General features: G+C 43.8%; 1 protein-coding gene across 2 annotated transcripts in view; it reads left to right on the forward strand.

The window, feature by feature from the left end:
- Positions 1–337: 337 nt before the first annotated feature.
- The window catches only part of STIM2 (stromal interaction molecule 2), a 90,566-nt gene continuing 69,125 nt past the window's right edge, over positions 338–21,778 (forward strand). For both annotated transcript variants that reach the window (XM_075858876.1, XM_075858885.1), the window contains exon 1: positions 338–680. In XM_075858876.1, the coding sequence (XP_075714991.1) occupies positions 455–680 (226 nt within the window). In that variant the 5' untranslated portion in view covers positions 338–454. The remainder of the gene's footprint in view (positions 681–21,778) is intronic.

Here is a 21,778-nt window from a genome sequence, read left to right on the forward strand (position 1 = left end):
GCCAGCAGTTTGTTTAGAGCCGCCCGTTACCTCACACACCTTCTCCTGCTATTAGTCAACGGCAGCAGCCCAGTCCGACCTTAAACTATACCCGTATACCTCACTACACTGAACGACAGTTATCCGGCCAGCCCGCCTCTGCAACCACCGCTACCTCACCCTCCGCCTCCGCTACCTCACCATCCATTATCCAGCATGCCGGCGTCCCATGGCTCCGCCCCCTCCCTATAGCTCCTCCAACTCCTTTCAGCCAGGCAGTCAGTAACTCATTAGGCCCCGCCCACTCCAGGCAATTGCCCCTCCCACTTCTAGGCATCCACATACTGCGGTGTCCCCGCCCCTCTTGCTGACGTGTGTGGGCGCGTTCGTGTGGGAAAGCCGGGTGTACGAGCGCGGTGGCGGCGGGTGTGAGTGTGTGACGGGTGAGAACGGAGTTCCCGGTGCCCGAGATGTGATGACTCAAGCGGCGGCTACACGGGCTGCAATCATGAGGAGCTGGGATGCGGCAGGCGGAAGCAGAAGGAAGAAGCATGGGGCGTCCGGGGGTTGGAGCCAGTTTCCCGGTTTGTGTCTTGCTCTGCTCATCGTTGTCCTGCTGCTGCTTCCCCCGGCCTCGGTGTGCACGCTGTGTGAGGGGGACGGTGCCCGGAGGAGGCGGGATACCCCGGAGCTGCTGGCAGGTAAGTTAGTGGTGATGAATAGGCGGTGGGCACAAGCAGGTGACCCGCCCGGGTAACATCCTCTGTGCGACTTCTCTCTATATGAGGAGGCAGCTCGTACCTCACCGGCTCCCTGCGCAGGATAGGACCAGGCAGAGGCATGAGGTGGACTATAATGCCAGTGCCTCATCTGTGGGCATGGACTGGCACGGACGTTTTATATTCTGCCTCCTCCTGTTTCTTGGGCTCTGTAATAAGTGAATTTGTCTGTTACTTTGTCAGTTTTTGTGGCGAGCTGGGCATAGCCCCTGGCATGTGTACGGTGGTATGGTCTGATGACTGGCACGCTGGTTGTATTCTCTGCTGTCGTTACATTTCAAGGCTTTTGGGCAGACCGGCCGTATATCGTACACAATAGATCTTTTTTTGGGCACCTGTTTGTGGGGTCCTCCAGCAGAAGGTTGTCCCCAATATGTCGAGTGTCCTAATGTTTCAATAATCGCTGTATTTGCAGTTTTTGGGGCCCGGCTGACTCTAGGCCGAGGACTGTTGTCCATGGAAACAGATCTTTAGGGTGGATTTTATGATTCAGTCTTTGTGTGTACCATCCAGATAAGCGGCAATTGAGCTTTTGGACAGCAGCTTATCTCTTGCTTATCCATTGAATAGTGGAGTTGGATCTTCTAGCCGGCCCTAAACTACAAGTAAGGCCCTTCAGATGGCTCTTAATATGAAGCCCCCAATACTCTGCTGCTCCTCTTGTCCATATTAATCCCAGTGGAAATGAGGGGGGCTACGTCGCTGCTGGACAGCGGGATCTTTTAGGGGGGAACCAAATTCTTCAATATTTTTTTTTTTTCTTCATGTATGGATAGATGAGGGTCACTTAATCCCACAGGACCTACAATGGACACTTGTTGGCATCTGACACCACATCCTCCGCAACCAGAATGGGCACCTGACCCCCAAGTACACAGGACCTAGAATGGGCCCAGTGGGTTCCTAACTACCAAAAACACAGGACCTAGAATGGACACCTTGTTGGCATCTAGCCCACATATAACCCGGTTGTATAATGGACGCCTGAGGGTATGTGACCCCCGTGTAGCCCCCACATAGCCACAGAGGGTGCAGTGGATAAAGACGGGGCACAGATCATGGTTTTGAAGTCTTCCAGTCTTTTCACATCATTAGGAAGTCCGTCTTTCTTTTTACTGGTAGGACTCCGGTGCTATACTTGGGTTGGTGTAACGGCATCTCCTCATCAGATTTTAATGCTCTCCCTCCTGATAAAGGTGTGTTTGGTGGTGTCCTAACTCACCCGGGAGAAGTTGAGCTGTGTATGCAACCTGGTTCACTGGCCGCTGCTGTGGATAGAGGAGGTAATTGTGACGACTCAATATTTGCCTCTGATGTGTCAGTGTTTTTTTTTTTTTTTTCACTCTTCCTGGAAACCTCCTGTGGTAGAAATGGATTTTCCCTGTTTCTTCCTAATTGTTTGTTTTTTTCTGATGATTAATCGATGCGGTGGCTTTATTACGTAGCCTCTTGGTATCAGCCTGTCTGTAGGGGACTCTGCTATGTAGGACTGCATAGAGCAAATAAGCAGCATTGCGGTATTCAGCAATCTGGGAATAACTGCTGCACATAGTGAGTGCTGGGCCGCCTGGCAGAGCCGGCGTTACATTCAGCATTTTCTAGGGAGCAGATGTATAATAGGGATTGGGGACATAGAAGCGGATCCTCCCGGGCTCCCTGTGTGCAGGATTCCTTCTTGTAAGGCAACCCCTTTGTCATCTGCTGTAATTGTCAGCATCCTCCTGGTGGAATGAGGAAGCAGCGGGCAGAGACATAAGCAAATGATTAGGTTTCACAGGGAAAGTGCTGAGTACGAGGAGCTGCCTGCGTGCCCTCAGTCTATGGGAACGTGGCTTTATGTTCCGTTTATTTGCTTACAGCTTCTAGGTCGTGACAACATGTTGTTTTTACTTCGCTCTTATATCAGAGCAGAAATTGACCTATATAATGCTTTTATTTTTTCTTCGAACGTTACACCCTTGAACACCTGTTTACTTATAGAAACAATTTATGTAAAAAGTTGCTTTCCTTAAATTGTACTAATCCTGAGTGATATCCTTTATTATTCTCCAGAGCTGCATTCACAATTCTGTAGACTTCAGAGCTGAAGTCACTCCACATTCAAAGTCTACCTTGTTTGAGATTCATATAAGCTGTCTGTCCAGTCACTGAAGTTGAGTTATACATATTATAAAGGGGTATTCCCATCTTGTTAATTCCATTTCAATTGTTAGATGGCCCCCTAGATATTAATATTTACCCTTTCACCTGTGACAGCACCCCTGGAGAGACATCCCATTCGCTGGACAGGAAGCCTGACGATATAAAAAAGGACACCCCTCTCCATACACCGTCGGGCCTCTTTAGGGTATGTTCACACGTAGTCAACAAAAACGTCTGAAAATCCAGAGCTGTTTTCAAGGGAAAACAGACCCTGCTTTTCAGAAGTTTTTTTACCAACTCGCATTTTTCGCGCCGTTTTCGCTGCGTTTTTTACGTCCGTTTTTGGAGCTGTTTTCATTGGAGTCTATGAGAAAACCGCTCCAAAAACGTCCAAAGAAGTGTCCTGCACTTCTTTTTACGAGGCTGTATTTTTACGCGTCGTCGTTTGACAGCTGTCAAACGACGACGCGTAAATAACAGGTCGTCTGCACAGTACGTCGGCAAACCCATTCAAATGAATGGGCAGATGTTTGCCCACGTATTGTAGCCCTATTTTCAGACGTAAAATGAGGCAAAATACGCCTCGTATACGTCTGAAATTTGGCCGTGTGAACATACCCTTATAGTTTAATACTTGTTGCCTATGGAATCGGCTATCGCTGGGGTCCTGCAATGGTTGCCATGGTTGCGGCGTTCTGTACCAGCATGTAGTAGTAGGATGGCCAAAGGTCTCATCAGCGCGCATGCTAGAACGTGCGCCGGCCACTTCTATAGACGAGCAAATAGGAGCACGTGGCATCCCTATCGTGTGGGCGCTCTCTGTGCCCCAGTTTCGTGGCACACAGAAAAAGTATGAAGGAAAGCTCAGGATACTTGATCTTCTCTTGAATCTGAAATTAATTTTGGATGGATGCCTCCTGCTACCTCTGACCCATGTTTTTCCTATTGATTTCAGCGGACCTAATGCCATGTATATAAGTTATCAACAACAGCAAAGATAAAAGACACAAACATTGACTTCTCATGGAAATGGACCATATGGATTACGGTTTATGTCTTTGAACAGAAAGAAATCTGCTTATACAAACAATTCCACTGCTTAGTGGGCAATTTTTTTTGCCCGTTCTCGGGTTCGGTGGGGTGCCCAGCGGTTGGACCCCCATCGATCAGATATTTATCACCGATCCTGTGGATCGGTCATAAATATGAGTTATTGAAAGAACCCTTTAATAAGAGTGTCTGAAAGGAAACTGTCCTGGTTACCCATAATGACAAATCACAGTGCAGCTTTCATTTGGAAAACGTACCTGCATTGTGATTGGATGCTCTGGGCAGCTAGGCAAGTGGTTTATGTTTGACCGTTTTGATAAATCACCCTAATATTTTGATGCGTTGGATATTAGGGAGGCAGTAGGGCCGTTGTAATCCACTTCACCCATATTTACAACCAAATTTTCAATTTTGGACACCTAGCAAAGGCTGTGACGTTACTCTGTCGGGTGTCGTTTTAGTTCTCCATGTCAATAACACTTTACAGAAACTGATGAAGGAAAAGCAGAGACCTTGTTGGAAATGGAGCATTAACCTTAGGCCTTATTCACACCAACGTAGTTCACAGCCGTGATACACGCGTGAAAATCACGCGCGTCGCATGGACCTATGTAACTCAATTGGGCCGTTCAGACAGTCCGTGATTTTCACGCAGCGTGTCCTCTGGGTAGAACTCACTGCATGTCCTATACTTGGGTGTTTTTCGCGCATCACACACACATTGAAGTCAATGTGTGCGTGAAAATCACACGCGGCACACAGACGCACTTCCGTGTGCTGCATGTGATTCGCGCAACAGTTGTTAGAGATGAAGGGACAAATAAAACCACCTCCTTCATTTCTGTTTATTAACATAAAAACAGTGTCATCATAACGATGTCATGCGCGAAAATCACGCAGCCACGCACCAACTACTGATGACATGGCACTGCAACCCACAAAGACGTTGTTTTATTTGCGTGCGCAAAACGCACACGTTCGTGTGATTAAGGCCTTATTGTTTGCCAAGAAAACTCCACCACTTCACCTTTACTAGAATTGATGAACCTGCCCCTTTGTCATATTCATACAGTAAACCGCATCCATTTTAACAGATAATTTGGTGTCATAAATACGTATTTGGAGATATTATTCAACACGACCCAGCAGGCGGGATGTTTCATTTGCTTTGGACACTGCAGTTGTGCTTTTTTTTGGCTTTACAGCAATAAGTGCTGAGCAGAGTTCACACTGTGAATATATTACTGCACCTTTGGCAATGACTGAATTAAAGAGGCTCTGTCACCACATTATAAGTGACTATCTCCTACATAATCTGATCGGCGCTGGAATGTAGATAACAGCAGTGGTTTTTATTTTGAAAAAACGATAATTTTTGACCAAGTTATAAACCATTTTATAAACCATTTTAGATTTATGCTTATGTATGTGTTTTTACTTTTTACCAACTGGGCGTTGTACAGAGGAGTGTCAGACGCTGACCAATCAGTGACCAATCAGCGTCATACACTTGTCATTGTTGAAAGAAGCTGGGCTGGAACAATGAGGCATGTATGACACGGATTGCTCACTGATTGGTCAGCGTCATACACGCCTCTGTACAACGCCCAGTTGGTAAAAAGTAAAAACACATACATAAGCATAAATCTAAAATGGTTTATAAAATGGTTTATAACTTGGTCAAAAATTATCGTTTTTTCAAAATAAAAACCACTGCTGTTATCTACATTCCAGCGCCGATCAGATTATGTAGGAGATAGTCACTTATAATGTGGTGACAGAGCCTCTTTAATTCAAAGTGACTATCTCCTACATAATCTGATCGGCGCTGGAATGTAGATAACAGCAGTGGTTTTTATTTTGAAAAAACGATAATTTTTGACCAAGTTATAAACCATTTTATAAACCATTTTAGATTTATGCTTATGTATGTGTTTTTACTTTTTACCAACTGGGCGTTGTACAGAGGCGTGTATGACGCTGACCAATCAGTGAGCAATCCGTGTCATACATGCCTCATTGTTCCAGCCCAGCTTCTTTCAACAATGACAAGTGTATGACGCTGATTGGTCACTGATTGGTCAGCGTCTGACACTCCTCTGTACAACGCCCAGTTGGTAAAAAGTAAAAACACGCCCAGTTGTCGATTAAGAAACTAATTAGCATAAATCTAAAATTGTTTATAACTTGGTGAAAAATGTTTTTCAAAATAAAAACCACTGCTGTCACCTACAATACAGCGCCGATCACATTATGTAGGAGATAGGCCACTTATAATCTGGTGACAGAACTTCTTTAAACTTGGCAGTGTCTCCTTGTCCTCTTAGCTTTTCCTTTGTTACTGCTGCAGGAAGGGGAGACCATGTCCTGCTTTTCGGAGTCACTGCGTCTTTCGTAGCTTGGACCCAAGGCAGGAAAGGGGGCACTTTTCTTTCTGATTGCATCACTTACCTGGGGCCAGATAGGCACTATTTGTACGAATAAAGCAAAATAAAACCCTTTTAATGTGGAGAAATGTTTTTGTTTTTTTTATTTGGCAGGTAAAATATTTGAGTCCTCCCGAGTAGTTTAAGAATTCCCTTTTTCCTTTATAAATGTGATAGGAGCACCGCCAAGAAAAAATCCAAGTGCCATGTTAAAAATGACTTATGCTCCCTTTTATGTTTGTGATGAGTCTCTGGTGTTTGGTCCACGACTCTTTTTAATCGCCTCTAGTCAATGATCTGTCTCCCTGTAGTTTACATTGCAGTATATAGAATTAGTCTTACTATTTTTAAATAAGGGAAGCTAATAATGGCCGTCTCTCAGGAGCCAGGTGTTCCTAGAAATTCGGTATACAGCTCCTAACTTTCTGGATTGTATGTTTTAGGGCTTATTCAGACGAACGAGTGTAAACTTTTTCACGTTCGAGTTGCACCCGTGCCAGACCTGTTTTCACGGATCCCTCATAGACTTGAGTATATTGAGGGATCCGTGAAAATGGGACTAGTCCTATTTTTCACGGGCCCTTCACACGGTCCGTTAGAACAACGGCTGTGTGAACAGCCCCATTGAATTGCATGGGTTTGTGTGCTGTCCGTTTTTTTAACGTACAGCACACAGATGTATAATATGCTCGTTTGAATAAGGCTTTATTGTGAGGACCATCAAGAAGTCCTGCTGTATTTTCTCCATCACTATGCTTTATCGGTGATTTGGAAAACATGTACTGGTTAATTTTTATGGTTTCCCATGAGATTGACCCTAGTGTATGTGAAACCGCCGAATAAATTCGCCGGACTCACAGCGAATACAGACATAAAATGTGGCTACACAAAAATATAATTTTTTTTTTTAAGTCAAAACCAAATAAGGAAATCCTAAAACAAAACCAGAAATCACTTACATTTTGTTGAGCATCTACCTCCAAAAGTATGGTTTACTTTAAGGTTATCACATTCAATTCAAAATGTTCATTTAATATGTAATGTAATTCCTCTGCAATAATCCATAGTATATTTCCAAATTGAGCTCTTGGTTCTTATCCAAGAATTACAAACTGGAGGAAGGATTAAAGTCATCTAGTAATCCCGAGAGAACGTCTGCCTTTGGAGAATATTTGCATGGGAAAGTTAGAGAGTTTGTCATTAACACACTGACGAAAGTGGGGAAACCACAAAAAATAAGTCTATGGTTTTTGGATGACCGAAACGTATTGGTGCAGATCGTCCCAAGCTCTAGGCCAAGTGTGACCAGTTGTATAAGTGATCGACTTACTTAGGAAAAACTGTGTTTGGATATTGACAGGTGTCTCGAAAAAATGGGGTAAAAGCAGAAAATGTGTTCAAATGATAAAAACCAATTCTTCTCTACCACCCCCCGACCCCACCCCCCCCCGGTGGTCTTTATTTGCTGCAGTGATGACGTGCCTGTATATTCATGCGACCAGAGCAACCGGGCCTTACAAGGAATGGTAACGATTAGTTGTCAATTTATTTATTTCCAGGAGGCTTAACCGAGGAATGACGCAATGCAAAATTTTAGAAAAAGATGTTCCATCATTTTGTTTTTCATAGGGAATACCAGGATTTACTAAAACAGACATGTCAGGAGAGGTGACGAGTTGTTCCAGTATTTGCTTCCCACGTTTGCTTAAGTCAAGTTTACATAAAGAAAAAAGTGTCCATGTAAACAAGGGAGCGTCATTGTTTAGTCATTCACAAAGTTGCAGGAAAAAGGAGTCAGATTTCCAAGCTGGTGGTTGCCCTTGTGGTCATCAGTACAACTGGGGCCCCCGATCTGAAAATGAATTCCCCCCAAGTGGCTGCTGTATTCTAAATGTGAATATGGATTCCCTGTGTGGCACGGACACTGCTGAACCATTGTACATAGCTGGCTGCAGCAAGTCAGCGCTTCCCCTGTATAGCCAGCTCTTGTAATAACATTAGGGCGTAAGGTGGACCGGAATAAGGTGGAAGGGAAAAGCTTACTCCTTGTATCCTGTCCCGCACTCCGTCTTTATTGTCAGAGTCAATGTCCCGTGTTTCCTCTGTTTCTGGCCAGCGTGCAAGAAACAAACTGAGACTTCATTCACACTGGATCTGGGTTACCTGATTTTTAGCAGAAATGGTGGGAATGGCATCTGGGGGCACTGCCCGGCTGGCAGGATAGTATTCAATGTCATGGGAGTCTAGTATAAATGACCCTGGGCTGGTGCAGTAAGGATGGTTGAGTTCAAGAGTTAAATCTGAATATTTGCAATCCCCCTCCCGTCCTTAGAAGAATGTCTTGGCAAAGCTGCTTCCTTTAGACCCCACCATTTGTTGTACTTGACAGCTGGCGTTCAGTTAGCAGCCAGCACATGCTTACAGTTTCTGATCCAGATAAAACCAAAAACATTAAGGAAGAATATTAGTGATGCCAATATCCCGCGTATTGTAAACTTTCCATATTGTGAACCGCAATGGGAATAGAAGTTTGATAGAAATAAAATATACAGTCGGAAGAGAGACATACCATGGAGTGTCTGTCTTAGACAAATTACTGTAGGCTTTAGAAGGCCATAGAAGAGATTGTGGGGACTACAGACTGTAAGGAATGCATACTGACCTCCTCCTTGGACGCGTTGTTTAGAGCCGCAGTCCCTGATATCTCGAGGACTGGCTTGTCATATAGACTGTAAGGAATGCATATTGACCTCCTCCTTGGATGTGTTGTCTAGAGCCGCGGTCCCTGATATCTCGAGGACTGGCTTGTCATATAGACTATATTCCATACGGGAAGCACTGGAGTTCTACACTGCATTGGCTTTCTTTATTTGTTTCCCTAACGTGGCCAGACAAATCCCAGGAGCTACGTAGCCAACCCACCGACCACAAAGGGCGAAGCCAAATCATCATCCATTCACATGACACCGTGAGCGACTATTTCATACACTGCAGTGCACCAATACAACTGTATGAAATAACATTTATTCATTTTCCGCCAGTGTATACAGCACACATGAAAGCCTTCTAGTGTGACTCACCCGCTGTCCCAGGGATAACCCTCATCTTCTGTGTTTTTGTTCTATGCGTGTTTCATTGTGAAGCGCTGATGTGGAAGTCCCGGTAGATACGGGTTAGTACTTGGTGTGAACGGTTCCTTTCTTGGCATGACATTGGTCTATCATATGAATGTTTAGTTCGAGTCTTGTGTCTCAGGATAATACCTTACTATACCTCAATCCAAGGAACGTTGTTCATTGCTAGTGAGTAAAGTTGATTATCATCTTTGAGTGAACGTTGCTGGTTATTACTGTTCTTAGCCATTCTATGGAACTATTTTAGACGTTGTTTACACTGGTAATTGTTCTCTACATTTATATTGTTGTTTTTTCCTGAATGAAGTTGAGAAAATGGTAATCTTCTGATAGCAAATACGATTAGTTGGCTTCAGTGATCCTCTGCTTCGTTCGGTTTCAGGCTTTTGGCGGTGAGAACAGAGAAGTCTGCGATGGCGTTTTACACAGTAAAATAAAGGAAAACTAGTGGATCCCATTAAATGGTTATTGTCTGATTGATGTGAGTCCCACATCTAAGAGCTGTCAATCACTCTGTGGGCGGGGGGGGGGGGGGAGCTGGCTTTCGGAGTCCTGGCAACATCTTTACAGATATTTACATGAAAATACAGAATCAATTCATAGACCGATGTATGTTCCGGAGTTCAGTGTCTTCATATTATGCTGCCCTCAGATAAGAGACCTGACAGAGGTGCTTTAAGACTTATTTGGAGTCTCAACAGGATAAGTTTATGATCCGCTACCTGCCTCTGTTATACAGACTGTTGGGGTCAGTTCACACGTGTAAATACTGCGGAAAATAAGCAGCAAAAACAGTAGCCGCAAAGTTTAATGAGATAAAACAAATCTCATCCACACGCTGCGTATAAATAATGAGCAGAAAAAACGCTCTGAAATTTGTGCTGCTGAGCAGTTTTATTTCGCATCATGTCCACTGTATTTGCGTAAATTCTGCTTATTTGTTGCGGGTTTTCCCCATTGAATTCAATGGGTAGGTAAAACCCGCAACAAATAGCAGTAGTTGCCTCTTTTGCAGTGGGTTCGCAGTGATTCCACAGCAAAAAACGCAACTCAGGAAAAAAACCAATGCTCCTACTTACCCAGAAGTCTGTGTTCCTCCCTCCAGCGCAGCCCCCTGGACTGATATTTCATCTCATCTGACCTCTGCAGCCAATCACCGACTGTAGCGGCGGTCACATGGGATGAAACATCATCCCAGGAGGCCGGCCTGGATGACGTCAGAGTGACCGCAGCTGCAGCCAATCACTTGCTGCACAGTCTCCTGGGATGAAACGTCAGTGCTGCAGTCTTCCGCAGCGGACATTCCAGGTGAAAAACTGCGTTTTACGCAGCGTATCCGCCCCGTGTGAACTCTGCCTTAGATTGCTAGGAGTAGTAAATAGACTGGAGCAGACACTGGTTTGTGAGGTTCCTGAGCGGCACTGAAGGGGTCCTGACTTCTTGAGTTCTGGTACTTGCTACATTTGAGTACTTTGGACTATATTTTCCACCGAATTGCGCTAAAAATTACTAGCAATACGTACTCTCTTTAGAATGTGACAATTTTGTTTTTGCATGACTTTTTAAAAAAAATTTTTTAGGACACGTTCTGCTTAGGTCTTAAGCTGGCCATACACTAGAGAGAGCTGTCGGCCGAACCCAAGTCCCCCATACACGTTCACTCGGCTCAGCCTCGCATGTATGTGTGTTTAACAGGGAGAATTAAGAATTTCTAAATCTATTCGCAAACAAAAGAATCGGACAGGTTGAAATTGAACATTCCTGACCCATCTCTTCCCCCAACATCTGCCATCAGTCGGGACGTCCCCATACACATTAGAGGGTCGGACAAAATTGGCAGTTACGACTGACCTACATCTAATGTGTTTGGCCATTTTTAGTCACAGAATTGTCTGATTTCTGACTCTAGGCAGATTCTGGGGGTTGGTTTATACTCTTACATCTCTGGATGTGACTATAAAGGGGAGTTGTCTAGGGGGATTGAAATTGGAGAAAAAAAAATGTATATTGGGATTCTATAAAAAAGGGAAGTTTTAAAATTCCCTTTTTAGTATGATAGTTTTAAACATCTGATATGTCATTGAGACTTTTTCGTTGATGGAGGGTTCAGTGCTCTGAGAAGAACCTGTGGTTTTCTTCCGTGGGCTTGTAGTTTTTGGGGATCTCCGTGTAGACTGGCTGATTTCTGAAAATAACCTGCTGTATACAGTGTTCTGCTATTATGGGGGCACTGGTGAAAGACTTTTCTAGTGATAACAATTCTAGAGCCGTTTGGTTTCCTTAATAAAAAAAATCTTGCTCTACCCTTAAATATTCCAAAGTATTTAACACCCCCCCCCCATAGCGCAGCAGTTTACACTCCAGAGTAGGGATGCATCGAAACTTCTATACTTTTTTGATGCTGTGCATCCCCAAACGGTTCAATACCATTATTTAATGTATTTCGATACTAAGCTGTGCATGAATGTATGAGAGCGGGGCTGCAGCTGTGTAATACAGCCATTGCCTTGCTCCTGACAAGTGCGTACCGTCAGGATGATGTGATGCGGCCGGCGCTGCACTAATGAGCGGCGGCACTGAAGAGAACATGGCGGGCGCTATGCAAAACACTTCCATGTTCTGTCTTCAGTGCCTGCACTCATTAGCGCAGCGCCGGCCGCATCACCTCATGCTGACCGCGCGCGCACTTGTCAGGAGCGGGACAATGGCTGTATTACACAGCTGCAGCCCCGCTCTATAACGGCGGAGATCAGAGAAACCTCATCTCCGCCGTTATTCCCCTGAATGCTGCGATCAAAGCTGACTGCAGCATTCAGGGGAAAATGAGAAGGGGGGGTGCCCCTGGATCACGCCACGCGATCGAGGGCCATACAATATATGGCCACACAGCCCAGGGCTGTCTTACCATATTTCCTGTTAGGGCATACTTAGGTATGTCCTAACAACTGCCTGTGTACTGTACATACACAGGCTAATGTACTGGCATAGATCTGATATATGCCAGTACATTCAAGTTAAAAAATAAAGTAATATTAAATTTAAAAAAATAAACATTAAAAGAAGTCTCCATACATAAAATACACATATTCGGTATTGGCGCGGCCGTAATAACCTGCACAACAATTTTTTTTTGCGTCGTGATGTGTACGCTGTAAAAAGATTAAATAAAAACTTCTTTCACTTACATTAATAAGGCACAAGGTGTGATGAATTTAACCTCCGTATGCCTGACAGTAATGGCAATTAACCCCATCATGTACCTCACACGTTAACCCATTGACTGAGAAACAAGATGGGGTTAATTACTGTTAATGTGAGACACATGGAGGTTAAATTCATCATCTCACCTCGCGCCTCACATCAGAAAATGGAAGAACTTTTTATTTTTTTATTTTAATTACTGTCAAAGTATCGTTTTGGTATCGAAATCGCAATACTACACAAAGTATCGTTATCGAGTCCAAATTCTGGTATGGTGACATCCCCACTCCAGAGCTGTCCTTCCTGTAGCTGAGGACAGTAATTTGCCACCATAGGAAAGCTTTTTTATTTTTTATTTACCCTGTCAATTGTCTGACAAACTCCCCCTCTGGTTTGTGTTGATTTCAGTGGAGGGGACAACCTGGGAAACAATGGCTGTAAAAATCCGTAGTATTTATTTCTAGAGAAGCTTTGCTTTGATGGTTGTCTCCTGCTTGGTAACGCTCCAGCTCTGAATACAAGACGAGTGTTTGGTTATATTCTGCAGGATTGACTTGTGATGAGTAAGCGCTGTCAGGGAATGCTCGCCATCTGCTTGTCCTATTAAGACTGACTATTGGCACAGCACGTTTCACAATGTTTCATATCCTATTCCAGTTGGTAAAAGCTAAAGCTGCTCCTCATATTGTTGTGTGTTTTTTTTTTTTCTCAAGTCCGTATGTATCGTAAATGCTGATTTAGTACCCCCCCCCCCCACAACTACTACTAATAAAACCACATTACCAGGTCCGTTGTTTGAGGAGGGCGTCAGTAATAATGTTGTGTACTGCTAGAGCGTTTGGACGCTAGTCGCGTGGCATCACTATGGATGACCCGTGTTCACATCACATTTTTGCCCTACGTTTCGTGTGTACGTCAGGGAAAGCTCCACACTAAATGTGTCCATAGGGCTCCATTGTCAGAGGCCAAAACCGTGTGCTTTTGCCCTCCGTCTGGCTGGTATATGTAAGTATAAAAAAAAAAAATTTTTTATAATCGACTGCGCTATTCCATCCTGCCAGATCAGGTGTGGTATGTGTTTTGTTTTTTTCTTCACATATTCTGCTGTAAGGTATACATCACCGATATCCGTTTAACAGAGATGTCTTGGTCTTTCCAATAGCCTTTAATGTCGTGTCTGTGTAATGGTTACCATTGTAGTCTGTGGGTGACGAATCTGTCAAACTGATGCCTAACAGTGGCCTCCGTCACCCATAGACTTTAATAGTATCCGTTTAACCGATACATCATAAACCTTCATGACCGCAGTTCATGACATATCCATTTAACAGATACTCCATTAAGGCTATGGTGAAGGATACGACTGTTCGGCCTACGTTTACAGTAGCGTATGTCGGGAGTTTTTCCCAATGTATTCGTTAAATGTAAGCAAAAAAATCTAAAACATTATTCTGACCCTTTTTATTCAGAGTTTCTTCTTTTCTAAGCTTGGAAAACGGCTTGGGCTCCAGTCTTCTGTGATCAGTCTCAACAAGCTGAATTTACCCACAGGACTTGTTACTATTTTCCATGCACATATAACTATGGAGTCTACTTGAAGGGGTACTCCCAACTTAGACATTTATGGAATAGCCACGGAACATCCAATAAACGTCTGGTAGATGTAAGTCCCAGCTCTGGGGCCTGTACTTCTCTGCAGAACAGAGACCTCCCTGCCACCCGGTGAAGCGGCCGCCACATCCAGGCAGAGAAATAAGAGGTGGCCAAGCAATGGGAATAGATAGAGCTGCACATATGCAATTCCACCTCTTCATTGTCACTCCGCCAGGATGCGGCAGGAGCCTTGGGTGACCCTCGTTCTGGAGATGGGTGCGTTTACCAGACATTTACTTCATATGCTGTGGATTTTGGGAATGACCCTTTAAGAGCATGGGCACACAGTAAGAAAAAAGAGGGTTGGATCCAGCGTGGTTTGTAGATAAAATGGAAACTAGTTCCAAGTTTAATTGGGTCGAGTTAAAACAGGATCAAAAGGAAAAATGAAGTCCTGGAGTGTGGGGAGAGGTATCGTAGGTGTAGAGAGCCTACGCGTTTCAGACGCTTCCTGCGTCCTTGGTCATGGCTGATGAACATCAGAACTAGTGTCCATTTCATCTACAAACCACGCTGGATCCAACCCTCTCTTTTTTCTTGCTATTCACTCATCGTGTGCCGACACGAGGATCCGTGCGGGTTCATCTGTGCAAGTCTTCATTCAAGGTGAGCTGGAGGTTTCCCTCTAACCATTATCCACATGGGCACACAGTATTATGGCGGTCTTGTACAGAGCCATCATAGAGGTGCAGACATACAATGGCATACAGAGGTTTTTTTAATATCATATTTTATACGAATTAGTCAGAAAAAAAAAATAGTGGAAAGCTCCATCATATGCCATATGTAACTTCTAGGGGAGGATCGCTGTGTACATATGGCACTGGTATATAGACATCGCGGGCACAGCTCTGCTATGTGCATGAACCCTTGTTCTGTAATTAGTTGTGGTCGGCCAAACTTCTGCTTTCCTGTGGTAAGTAAACATGTGAAATGGATGGCGATTGTGTTTATCGGTCATGTCCGCTTTGTACACAGGACACCTGCAGAACGTAGCTTGTGACACGCAAGTGTAATTTCTCCGGATAATTGGTTCTAATCTCATTTGACGAACGTACAATTTCTGTCTTCGATCATTCTGTGTTCTCTTGCATTATAATAGCGATCTGTCTATCCTCCTCCCACCTCCTCTTTCTATTGACTCATCTATGTATTGTGATCACTGCAAAACAAGTGGGGGCATCCTCGATCCCACTCCAGATGGACTCTGCTCGTCTTAGTATAATTATGTTTTACTAGTATTAGGACTATAAATGTATGAACCAGATCAACTGCACATTGTGGTCTTCACCATGAAATATTACAGAATTGCAAAACATGTGAATCAAAATGTAACCTATAACAGGGGCCAATATTGCGGCATTTACCGCGTGACAACAAATCCAATATTTCCTCGTTGGCGCGCCATATACTTACAGCCACATATATCATTAGGAATCCATGATTGGTGATACATTATATCAGACGTACTTCTGTGATCACTCCGGGAGCCGGATTATTTTTTATTTTTGTTGTCCAGCAATAAGCACCCTCATAGTCAATAATAGAAACTGCCCGCAACATTAGGCACCAGTAGAAGATTTCCAGACACATTGGCTGCCCGGCTCCTGCGATTTGTCCAGCTCTACTATATTCCTGGTAACTAGTAACAGATGTGTTGTTGCTTTCCATCACAATTTATTTTATTTTATTTTTTTAACATACGGAGGTCTTTTGCACTTGACTGCATTAGGCCTTGTCCACACGTGACTGATTTGCTGCGTACTTTCCGTACGGAATTGCGGGCGGAAAATACGCAGCATAACAAATCTCATCGACACGCCGCGTAAAATTTCCGAGAAGAATTTCACCTGTGGTGCGTATTTTTCATACCGCATAATGTCAACTCCTGCTGCGGAAAGTGTCACCATCTCCCAGCATTGAGAAAAACGCAGCAAACTCCGCACCACTTTCCGCAGTAAAAAAAGCAGGAAATAAGGCGGTTTTTCAGCAGTGGAATGTCAGCTAGTTTTAACGGAATTGCTGCAGAAATTTTCTGCAGCAATTCTGTTACGTGTGGATAAGATCTTACAGGTCAGTAATTGAGTATTTCTCCACGTAGGCTCCATATAGCAGCACACGGACTGCCTATAGGTCTGTATTCTGGACTCATTGTGCTGCCTTACTGCGTGCATGTACATGGAATTACTTTGTGCTTGGACTCTAAGTAAATAACCAAAAAGGCTAAGATTTTATTCATTTTCGCCCCAGTGAAGGGACATCTTTTGCATTGCAATTCAGTTTAATGTTTATCTCTAGTTCTGATCTTCCACCGTGCAGTAGGGTCTCCCCAAGCCCCATGTCCGGTTGGAAGGGAGAACAAAACTGCAGCTACCCTACGTTGATCCCTTGTGTGTTACTTAGTATTATCTGTACATCTTCTCTCTAAACTCTCTGCTTCCGGTATATCTAACCACAACCTTCCTCTATTATTTAGAGCGTACCAGCGGTTATTAATAACTTCACATAAATCAATAGTACAAGCAGATGTAGGAAACTTTATAATATATCATATTAGGGAAAGATTCCTTTTCTCCCTTATCAGGCTCCTTTCCTCACCCCCCCCCCCCTTGTTTTCTTAAAGGGATTCTGTCACCAGAAATGTACCTATAAAACTAGCAACAAGGTAATATACAGTAATCTCACCTGAATGTAACGTTATTTTCCTTTTTCTCATGGGTGGCTCCTTTGCAGAGAAAATAGTTTTTTTTCCGTATATGCAAATGAGCATTTTGGACCAACGAGGGCGTTGTCGATTCTCCAAAATGCTACGTCTTCTTTCCCCAGTCCATCCCTCCTTCCCTTCTTCCATTGATTGACAGGGGCCAGGCAGTGTAATAAGCAAGTTCATGCCTGACCCCGTAGTCTCCTAAACGCATGTGGCTCTGCTTCATAATTGGCACGTGCACAGTACACACTTTACGTTCACCGTTCTAATTGGCACTACTGCTCATGCGCCAATGATGTCAGACTTCACCCAGAAGAGACTGACTTCCGGCATCGCGGAGCAGAAGAGGTCCGTCTATTCCAGGTGTAGCAAGTTTTGCGGTCTCTTCAGTAGACTTCATAATATATACATACATATGCCAAAAGGACACTACCCAAGATCATACAAACCAAATGAGTTTCTGCTTCTACTCTTGCTTTTTCCTGGTTACATTGAAAGCCCACATAACCACAGGCAAAGTGGAGAGAGAAGGCGATGGGATCATTCTGATTTACTACAAGTGTCTGGTCAGAAATATTTTTCATGGAAAAGAGCATTTTACCTAAATAAAGCTATATGGAAAGTCCCCGTGAGGGTTGAAACGTATTTATTTACATAGAGAAAAAAAAAACGGCCGCACTCCAGGAATTTGAATACCTGTGATTTATTCCCTATTTGAGATATATAATGTTCATACAAAAGTATTGGGACACACTTCTTAATCATTGAATCCAGGTGTTTTCTTCCGTCCCATTGCCACAGGCGCATAAAATCCAGCACTCGCCATGCAGTCACCTTTATAAACATTTGTGAAAGAACGGGTCATTGTAAGGAGCTCCCTGAATTCCAGCATGGTCCTGTAATAGGACGCCACCATTGTGACAAGTCCGTTCATGAAATTTCTTCTCTTCTAGATATTCCACAATCCACTGTAAGTGGTATTATTACAAAGTGGAGGCATTTAGGAAGCACAGCAACTCACCTATTAAGTGCGGACCACGTAAAGTTACAGAGCGGAGTCACCAAGTGCTGAGGCGCATAGCGCATAATAGTCGCCAACGCTTTGCTGATTCGATAACGGCGTCCAAAACCCCTCTGGTATTAACAACTTCACCAAAACTGTGCCCTGGGACCTTCATGGCATGGGTATCCATGGCTGTGCAGCTGCATGCAAGTCTTACATCACCAAGCACAATTCCAAGCGTCGGATGGAGTGATGTAAAGCCACCACTGGACTCTGAAGTAGTGTAAACATGTTCTGTGGAGTGATGAATCACGCTTTTCTATCTGGCAGTCTGATGGACGAGCCTGGGTTTGGCGAATACCAGGAGAATGTTACCTGCCTAAATTCGTTGTGCCACCTGTAACGTTTGGTGGAGAAGAGATAATGCTATGGAGTTGTTCTTCAGGGGTTGGCTTAGGCCTCTTCGTTCCAGTGAAGGGAAATTTTAGAAAAGTTTGGAGAAGGCTCTTTTCTGTTCTAGCATGACACTGCCCCAGGGCACAAAGCAAGGTCCATAAAGTCATGGTTGGGTGCGTTTGTTATGGAAGAACTTAACTGGGCCGCACAGAGCTCTGACTTCAACCTCCTCGAACACCTTTGGGATGAACTAGAACGGAGATTGCGAGCCAGGCCCTCTCCAACAACAGTGTCTGACCTCACAAATGTTCTTCTGGATGAATGGGCAAAAATTCCCACGGACGCACTCCAAAATCTTGTAATGATCAACTCCATATTAATACCCATGGATTTAATATGGGATGGTATACACACTACTTGGCTGTTTGCTTTAGCTGATCTCGAGATCGTTACAATTTTGTCAGACGCTCCTTAGTAAACACGATTTGTTGGTAACAGATTTGTAACTAGCTGACCATTTGCAGCCTCTTGCTCTGGAGCTTGTGATATTTTCTTCTGAATGAAAAGAAAGCTTTGTTTTACCCGCCATGCAAATGAGATAGTTTTGATGTGAACAGCTGGTAATGTTATAAGATATAGATGCACCAAAGATAAGTGACCTGTGCACGGCGGATTAGAATACTCAGATTCTTTATTGCACCGTTATCTTAAGTCAATGCTGTTTAATCACATTATGGCCTCATGCCCATCGCCATATTACGGCTGCATTTTGTATGGAGGCACCCATAGTGGTGCATGAAGTGGAACTCCTTCTTATGGAAACGTAACCTCATTGCTTTATGCTGCAAATTTGGGATAGACACACTCGCTCTAGTGTCCTCCCACAATCCCCCCTCCCTTATTCTGGCTAGTGCCAGGAGAAGGAGGGGGTTGAATCTTCAAACCTCCTACACTGTGTGCCGCCATTTTCTGAGCGACTTCACAGTGTAGGAGGATTAGATACAGTGCTCTGACGACCGTATAACCCGAACATACACGAGCATAATACACACATACATGAACATAAATTTACCAGACGGCGTACGCTTCAGAGAATGGAACTGCTCCCGTTCAGATTCTCTATGGGGTTGTATGTGCCGCATTCCATCACTGTATGTGTCGTTTATAGACACACACAGAGATGAAAAAAAAATGGCAGCCCCATAGAGAAGTAAGAACAAAGTAAAAAGTAGAACATGAGAACACAAATACAATTTATGTTAATATGATATTAAAAACAATATGATAAATAAATAAAATCATGACACCTTCCCTTTAAGGTCTCAAGCGAACGATCGTTGTCCTTATTACGGTTTCACAACACTTAAAGCAAATATGCAGCACTTTGTTCATGTTGGGTTTACAGTTTACCAGGCAGAGAAAACTGCTAGGGGGATGTCGATTTGCATGTGTTTTATATAAGCCGTCCGTATCTGATCAATGGAGTCGGGCCACTGGATCTCCTTTATTTAGAGAACGAAGGTTCCAGCTTCTCCGCCATACAGCACGCCTACCGACCAAGCACTGCGTTGAAATTCAACAGTCTCCTGCAAGTGAAGTGGCGATGTTGCAATTCCTACATAGCACCTGGTTGGGAGTGGGGCAGCTTCGGGAAGACGTTGAAGGGGCAGCTACACTTTGAGCACCACAGCCCCTTTATTCTAAGTATTGATGGGTCACCTAGTGGTAGAAGGATCAACCCTGACTTTGGGGGCACATCTACAGATGGCCATTAGCATTAATAGACCTTTAATTAGATATATGGCTAACATGTCACCCTCTGTTGTAAGGTGATCATTTAGTGTCATTTGTGATGTGATATGGTGTCCTGTCATTGTGTAGTTATTGCGTCTATTCGTTTACCAATGTATCCAGAGTGTCATCGTACACTTAAACCTATGTCGTTAATACACGGAAGATTTCTGGAGGTTTTTGATAAGGCACTTTGACCATTGACACAACGGAGGAGTCGTACTGCTGGGGTATTCTTCTGAACCCATTCTATCCTTATGGCACATGTGGTGAAAGACTTGTTTTCTGGTCTGGTTTTGAGTATTACATGCTTCGTTACTTCACCTCCACCTTGGGTGATTTATGTTCAGCGAAGATCAAGGTTCTGGAGATCCGCAATTCTAGAACCTTCTCCTGGGTGAGAGCAGGGTGTCCTTCATTGTTCTGTGACATCATTTCTTTAAGAAACCTGCTCCTTGCCAAGGGAATGCACTTTACATAAACTCGGCACGTGGGAGCACCTGCTGCGCATCTGTTACGTGTCATTCATTATAATAGCGCTAGTTTCTGTCCTCGTGTCTTTTTATGTCTCCTGGACATAGCAATAGATGCACCTGCTTGTGAAGCTGACTGAACGACGGGGAACATGGTGAACTAAAATGTGCAATACATTTGTGTACAGCGCAGATCCTAGTCCTGAATAAGTTAGAATATTATCAAAAAGTTAATCTATTTTAGTAAATCAATTTAAAAAGTGAAACTCCTATATTATATAGGATTCATTACACGCAGAGTGATCTATTTCCAATATTTTTTTCTTCTAATGTTGATGATTATGGCTAACCGTTAATGAAAACCCAAAATTTAGTGTCTCAGAAAATTAGAATATTATATAAGCCCAATTTAAAAATAATTTTTAATACCGAAATGTTCTATTGAAAAGCATGTCCAGTATATGCCCTCAATACTTGGTCAGGGTTCCAATTCTGCATGAATTACTGCATCAATGCGGCATGGCATGGAGGCGATCAGCCTGTGGCACTGCTGAGGTGTTATCAATGCGGCGTGGCATGGAGGCGATCAGCCTGTGGCACTGCTAAGGTGTTATGGAAGCCCAGGTTGTTTTGACAGCGGCCTTCAGCTCGTCTGCATGGTTGGGTCTGGTGTCCCTCATCTTCCTCTGGAGAATACCCCATAGATTCTCTATGGAGTTTAGGTCGGGCGAGTTTGCTGGCAAATCAAGCGCAGTGATTACTGTGGTTATTACACCAGGTTTTGGTACTTTTGGCAGTGTGGGCAGGTGCCAAGTCCAGCTGTAAAATGAAATCCGCATCTCCATAAAACTTGTCAGCAGAGTTAAGCATGAAGTACTCTGAAGATTTCCTGCATCTTGCTGTGTGATCACTCCCTGTGACCATCATCAACTGTACTGTTGCTGATTTTTTTTAATTTATTTTTTTTAGCAGCAGCACTAGCGATTCCTGAATTTCCCTTTCCCAGTCCCTGTTCCAGTCCCCCCAAACTCCCCTGCACCTCCC

Source organism: Rhinoderma darwinii, chromosome 1, assembly GCF_050947455.1.
Source record: "Rhinoderma darwinii isolate aRhiDar2 chromosome 1, aRhiDar2.hap1, whole genome shotgun sequence".
Classification (NCBI taxonomy): Eukaryota; Metazoa; Chordata; class Amphibia; order Anura; family Rhinodermatidae; genus Rhinoderma; species Rhinoderma darwinii.